The sequence below is a fragment of the Scylla paramamosain genome, chromosome 22 (assembly GCF_035594125.1).
Source record: "Scylla paramamosain isolate STU-SP2022 chromosome 22, ASM3559412v1, whole genome shotgun sequence".
In the NCBI taxonomy this organism is placed as follows: Eukaryota; Metazoa; Arthropoda; class Malacostraca; order Decapoda; family Portunidae; genus Scylla; species Scylla paramamosain.
In genome coordinates, this window is record NC_087172.1 from 2228004 (window position 1) to 2235000 (window position 6997).

Here is a 6997-nt window from a genome sequence, read left to right on the forward strand (position 1 = left end):
GGAAAAAAAAGGAAATAATTTTACTGGTCCATGCTTACAATGTTCGTGTTGTTGTCGTTATATCCTGGGGAGAAACGAGATCTGCCTGGACCTGTACATCACATTAGTGGCCTAATGTAACCAGACCTTGCAGATGCCTTAGGTTACTGTGACACCTTTGGTTACCTTAGCTTCAATGTCTAGTTCTTAAAGGTACAGTACATAATTTGTAGTCTCCTGAACACATACAATAATGCTCCTCCTTCATACGGGTGGTACAGAGTCTGGTAAGGATTATTCTTGACTATTAAGTAATCTAAATGCAGTCTTATGGATACAGGAAATATCTTCTGGATATCTATGTTACTCGCAGTCTGACGTAAATGTTTCTGTGTTGTCAATGTGCCCAGGACAGGCATTCTGCTTATTGATGTTAGGTTCAGCCAACAAAGCAAAGTCATTGTAACATCTTCATAGTTGTGTTTTCTTAATAATTCCAATTTAAAAATAAAGCAAGGAGTATTTCAGAATTTTCACCTCTTGTAAAAAATCAGAATTAAATTGTAATCCTTAGTATATTTGAGGGAAACATGCTAAAATAAGATACCCACACACTTCACCATCACATACGTAATGTTCACAGCAAACTAGTGAAAAGTCGTGTTTTGATACAACGCAGTATGTACAGACATACTATAGCACCCTGTCTGCTTCTCACCTCCACTTCACCTGCTTGGAGTCATTACAGAAATCCCCACAAGCCCCAAAAATCACTAGAGCCCAAAACTGCATGTAATAAAGAACAGGCTGAGCAGGTAATCTTATGTAACTAATTCAACACCATTAGTTTCCCTTCCCCTGAGCTGAATAAGAGGTCAAAGAGTAGGATTTTGAGCCTTACATTAAAGTCTTGAGAATTACTCTTTTGAAGGAGTGAGGATTGCACTGCAGAAAACACGTAACATGAGTAACTGCCTCACCTGACTCATTCGGTTATTTCCTTAGTCTGGGATGAGTAAATTTATGTCTACCTTCACTCACGCCATAATAGTGATCATGAACATACTGATACGGTCACCACGTGCATCAAGCCGCCATGTGTGTACACGGATCCACCACGTGCACATGGCCATCACGTACACATGGCCACGTATATCTGACTACCTGATATACATGGCTGCAATGTGCACTGGGCCGCCACGTACACGAAGCCACAACGTACATATAGCCGCCACGTAAACATGGCCGCCACGTACACCTGGCCACCATATACACGAGGCACCCACGCATATATGGCTGCCACGTACACATAGCCGCCACGTACATGAAGCTACCAAACACGTGGCCGCCACGTACACAAGGCTACCACGTCGCCACAGCACACAGACCACCACCACCACACTGAGATCGGGTCGCTGCGCAGCCACAGCTCCACACACAACACAGCACGACACTGACGAGACACACACTTCACGTAGTACTCCAAATCAATGCCAAATAAGACACGAAACACCTAAATTTATAAACTTACTTGGCGCTATGGCACAGGGATGAGGGGCGAGGGCGGCCATGACTGTGTTGACACGAGACTGTTGGCAACCCTCGCGAGGCACAACACTTAACTACGTTATTATAAAAACCAGCTAAAATATTATCGTCTAATCATTAAAGCATAGTACATGTCTATCTGAAGCTCATTTAGCCTCTGTTTATTATATTTCCCTCAAGAATGATCGCATACCAGACTCCATACTCGCCTCGCAGGAGACAACACCACGTTTTCTTTGACATGTTTGGGAGATAAAATGTATCCTGAAAAAATCAAATATCCTTTATTGAAAATAAAAAATACAAACAAAAAATATGGAAAAATGAAAGAAATAGAGGTATATACACAAAGCTCTACAAACAAATAAATAAAACACAAAACATTGGAACACGTAAATGCAAGTACTATTACCATTTTCTTATTAAGTTGTCCAAACATAACACAAAGCGGAGACGATCTGGTTCGCTTCTGATAGTTACGTTCCTGGACGCCTGTCTGGTGCAGCAGTGGTGGGGCGCGGCCAGGGCGGCGGGCGCCTCGTCGTGGCCAAGGCAGCGTCAGGCTCAGGAACTCGCCCATGCTCAAAGAATTCAGGACAAAAGAAAGGACAGTGGACAATGCACGAACAGAAACACTAAATGCAGTGAAAATGCACTAAATTAACAAGGATATTATTATCTATCCCCTAAGCACTGAATAATTATGTAATTTTTCATATGAAATGGTGTACAGAAGGGCAGAGTATATACTATGTACAGTACCGAGGAGTTCCAGAGCCTGAAGGGTTGATTCTTCCTACCTGTGGTGTGGTGGTTACAGCCTAAAGCCTATCTGGGCCCTTGAATCCCTCACGTGGTATGAGAGAACTGGTAGTCCTTACAACAGACACCAGCCTTGCCTACACGCTCAGACCGCCCACCCGCAGCGCTCCTTGGCTGGGGGAAGGCCAGTCTGTTTTTCCTCAGTATATTTCATTACATGAGGAATACGGATCCTACAGGCGCTAGGTAAGCCCTTGAGGACCTGGCCCCGCGCCCCAGTGGTCCTCGGGGTCCTGGGTGTCCTGGGCGCGGTGCGGGGATTGGGGTCAGGGTCTCCAGGTCCCCGTCACCACGCTGGGATCGGCCGCGTTCCCGTTGTCGTCCCTGCCGCACGGCGCGTTGGAGAGGAACGATTTGGAAGGCTGAGGTATGCGGGTGGCGACCGCAGACCTGATCTTGGGCGCGGCGGGAGGCTGGTAGTTGAAGGGCTGGACGATGGCTGACTGTGGAGGTGACTTGACCCGCCCGTCCTCTTCTACAACGATGAATGACCCCAGGCGAGACAACCTCTTTGCTCGCGCCTCGCTATCCTCCTCCAGCTGTGCCCCCACATGGGTGCCTGGAGGATGAGTGGCTGGCCGCGGGCGGAGCTGTACTGCTTCTGCAGGTCGCGGCGTGACCTCTCCTACCCGCGCACGAGTCGGACTGACGAGGCAGTGTGGCCGAGGGTCAACGGGTGTCGTGGCCTCGGAGGGTGGCGAGGATCTCGTATCTCGGCCTCTTAGCTTGGCCAGTTTCAGTCCCAGTCTCGTCCTACTCTTTCCCGTCTCGCTGCTGCTCCCGCCGCTGGCCGCGCCATTGACAGGAAGTTTCTCGTATGTTGAGCTGCGCACCAAGGGCTGCGGCGGAGACTCCTTGGCGGCGGATTTGGGGCGAGTGATCCACACCTTCTTGTCACTTTCCTTGGGTTTAGCCTGCGCACGTTCCACTTTCTTCCACAAATTAGCTATCCTGCTCGTCACCTCCTTTTTGACAGTCTTCTTGGTGCCCTCGTGTTGCCACTCAGCCACGTCAGAAGAGGTGGGCGGCCGTGCATCTCTCGTGAGGCTTGCTGACTTGTGCTGTGGAGGCCGACCCTTAGTGGGACTCAGGTCCTGACTGCCACTCTTTGGTATCACGGTGCGCACGCCTGGACCAGGTTGCGCCGTGGACGGGCTGGGCTGGACAATGTCCCGCCGCAGCCTCGTCTTCACAGCTCGATTAGGTGTTGGAGTTTTTTTTAGTTCGGCCACAGCGTTGTGCTCTGGACTTGGTGGGGTGTCACTGTCATCCTTAGTGAACGTGTTTTGACGCTGCAGAGGCTTGGGAGGGTCTGGGCCAGGTCTTGCCAAGGACTTTGACCTCGCTGGCCGAGCTACCACGTTGTTGCGAGAGCCAGGGCCGAGCCTGGGGCTGGATCCAGCACTACTGCCAGCAGAGGAGCCTGTGTTTCGTCCCGTGGGACTGTCCTCGCCGCTGCTTCCTCCCTTCTGAATGTTGGAAGTCTGTCTCAATGCTGATGCTCTTGTGGCGCGAGGCAGCTTGGGTGACGAAGGCTTCACTGGCGAGGCGGAGCTGGGTCTGACGGGCGAGGGCTTCACCATGCCGGTCTTCAAAGTGCTGGAGGCGGGCCGGGTCGGCGTGATGAACTTCTTGGCACTAGAGTACAGAGGTTTTCTGCGACCTCTGATGCCTTTTCCTGCCCCTTCGTCCTCCTCCTGGGGTCTGGCTGGCTTCTCCCCAGGCTTCACGATGCGGGGGCGCCGGATCATTTGTGCCTCTGCTTCCGCTTCTGCCTCTGCCTCTTCCACCTCGTCGTCATCGTCTTTATCTGGAGGGTCATCATCAAAGTCCTGAAGAAAATTTCTCATCTCTGACTCATCCTCGTTTGATATTAAGCTGAGCGTCTCAATGTCCAGGATGTTCTCTTCACTAAGGAGGTCTGAGGACTCGCTGGTCATGGCCTCGCGGGTCTCATTGAGGGTGCAGATCACGATGTTGGCGTCCTGCTGCAGCGCCTCCAGCTGCTCAGCAGTCAGGTCAAGCATCTCATTGCTGTCCTGGAAGTCCACCAGGGGACCGTCCTCTGCCTCCTTGGGAGGGTCGTCTTCATCTGGTGTGTCAGGCTCGGTTTCTGGGGTGATGTCAGCCAGCGGGACCTCAATGGTGCGGGTCTGGTATCGTTCTCGGTCCTCCTGGCGCCGCTGCTTGATATTCTGCTTGCCTTGAACCTTCGGTGGGGAGGCGGGAGCGCCATCAGCGTCTCCAGTCCTCACAGGGGGGACTTCTGGTGCTGCCTCAGGAGAGATTTGTGCTGGACTTATTGTGTGAGTCTGGAAGCGACTAGGGTCCTGGAGGCGACGATTTTTGGGAGATTTCTTAGGACTGATTTTATCACTCCCCTTATCACCTGTGGGGACAGGGTCTGTTGGCAAGGCTTCTACTGTTCCCTCTGAGGAGGATATCGTTCTGGTCCTGAAGCGCTCAGAATCTTCCTGGCGTCTCTGTTTCGCCGTTCTCGTAGCGAATGGAGAGGAAGGAAGCACCTCGACTAGTGTTGTATCTGTGTCCTGAGAAGGTGTGGCGTCAGAGGACACTTCTCCATCTCCGCGGGTAAAGGTGCGGTATCTGTCTTTGGGCAGGTGTCTCCGTGCACGTGGTGTTCCTTGCCTGTTAGGTGAAGCGTGCGCTGAACCACACCGCGGGGAAGAGAAGCCGTCTTGTGGCAGATCAGGAACATCAACAGGCAGGTCATCGGCAGCGAGTTCTGTGTCACTCGCGGGACCAACCGTCTCCTCGTGCTCGGTGATGTCTGTGATCTCCTGGTAGGTGGAAGCTTCGTCACCGCCTGTCAGGGTGAGGGTCGAGGCAGCGTTGAGGGCTTCTTGTTGGAAGATGGCTGCCAGTTGCCGGGCGGGCGCCGCCACCATTGCTGTGTGGTCTGCTGGGGGCGAGGGAGGTGAGTCTCGCTGCTCCGCCACCTCGGAGGTTATGGACGCCACGCTGATCATGGAGTTCTCCATGTCATCATCCATCATAGAGGGAGGAGGAATGTTGTCTACATTAGAGTGACAGGAACTCACCATGCTGGCCATGTTTTCGGTGGAGCCGTAGTCTTGCTCCCCAAGGGCGCGCCGCACCATCTCTGGCATGCGGCGCGTGTGGCGGCACTCCAGGCGGCGGTTGTTGGTGCGGGCGCGCGGCTCCTCGGTGCTGTTTGTGAGGCTGTTGGACATGGATGCCAGACTCCCCATGGCTGAGGGAGGCTTGATGTTGTCGATGCAGGCGTCTGACGCGGCGCTAGTTATGCTCTGTGACATGTGGGAGGTCTCGTCACTACTCAGCAGCTTGGCCTCACCTGCCACAGCTCTGGCCACCTTCATGGCCTCCATGGCCAGAAAACCTGACTCAGACATGGACGCCGTGACGGAGGTGTCGGAGCCGCGGCCGTCTGAAGGAGAAGACTTGTCAGTAGAGTTTCTCGGCTCAACCCAGGAAGGTTTGTCATCAGGAGAGGAGCCCATGCCCTCTGCTGACTCATCACTGACTCGAGGCTCCGTCTCCTCTTGCACTGCCTCCTTCTCGGTCGCTAGCTGGTCCTGCACTGTGGGAGCACTGTCTTCGCTAGTCATGTCGCTGTGAGGCTGACACATCTCTGCTGTGGTTGCTGTCACCTCTGAGTCTGCCTCTGTGTAATCAGCAACACTCTCGTCATCCTCCTCCCGGTCCTCGAAGTCTTCCTCCTTGATGTGCCTCTGAGCGCGCTCATTCTTCTCGCTCTGCTCGGAGTCCGTGTGGAGTTTCGAGCTCTCTACATCTGCCGTTGGCATGGCGGCGTCTGCGTCCACACTGTCCGCAGCGGCCGCCGTCGCTCCCGCGTTTTTTGGCTGGGCGGGTTGTTCGTCCCGGCACAGGGTGAGGCGCTGGATGGGCACCCCAGGCACCAGGCGCGCCGGCGACCGTGATGATGGGGCGGGGATGCGGGAGCCCCCACGCCTCCTCCTGCGACTGTGACTCTCCAAGTCAGACTTGCTCTTGGGCATGCCCTGGCTGATGCACTGCTGCAGAAGAGCTTGTTCAGTGGGGGTCGTTTCTTCTCCAAATGACTCTACAGACAAGGAACTTAAGGAAGAGTTCCTAGAGAAGCACACAGGCGTGTCCTCCACGCCGTAGTTGCGGACGCTGCCAGCCTGCTGTGCGCTGGGCGCCTGCACGATGGCACTCTCTTCCTCGCCTTCGATGGAACTTAAAGATGAGTGTCGAGATATGACGCCGGGCGTTCCTTCCACTGCAAACTGCCGAGGAACCTCCTTCTCCCCGTCAATCTCTTGTCCTCTGCTTTGAGCCTGCTGAGACCTTCTGCTGCGAGGAGAGCCTGGTGTCCTGGCCCGCGGGGGCTGGCTCTGAGGTTGCGGGGACTGTGGGGCCTGGGAATGTGGGGACGCGAGGGGTCTGGGGCTGGTGTCCCTGCTGGCTCTGTTGCCCTCGTCATCACAGCTGAGCGACGAGAGGGAGTCAGCGCGGGAGAAGGTGGCTGGCGTGCCCTCCGTGGCCCACATACGCATCTGATCCCCGGCCGAGTCCTCTTGCAGGGCAGGGCGTGGAGATATCCTGGTGCCGCCCACTTTGACGGCAGGGGTGACCCTGGCCACGGGAACGGGCCGGTGGT

The 6997-nt window shown here is 54.3% G+C and overlaps 1 protein-coding gene across 8 annotated transcripts in view; it reads right to left on the bottom strand.

Moving 5' to 3' along the window:
* Positions 1-1795: 1795 nt before the first annotated feature.
* The window catches only part of LOC135111413 (adenomatous polyposis coli protein-like), a 364965-nt gene continuing 359763 nt past the window's right edge, over positions 1796-6997 (bottom strand). For all 8 annotated transcript variants that reach the window (XM_064024672.1, XM_064024675.1, XM_064024678.1 and 5 more), the window contains one exon: positions 1796-6997. This exon is cut by the window's right edge. In XM_064024672.1, coding sequence (XP_063880742.1) covers positions 2616-6997 — 4382 coding nt within the window. In that variant the 3' untranslated portion in view covers positions 1796-2615.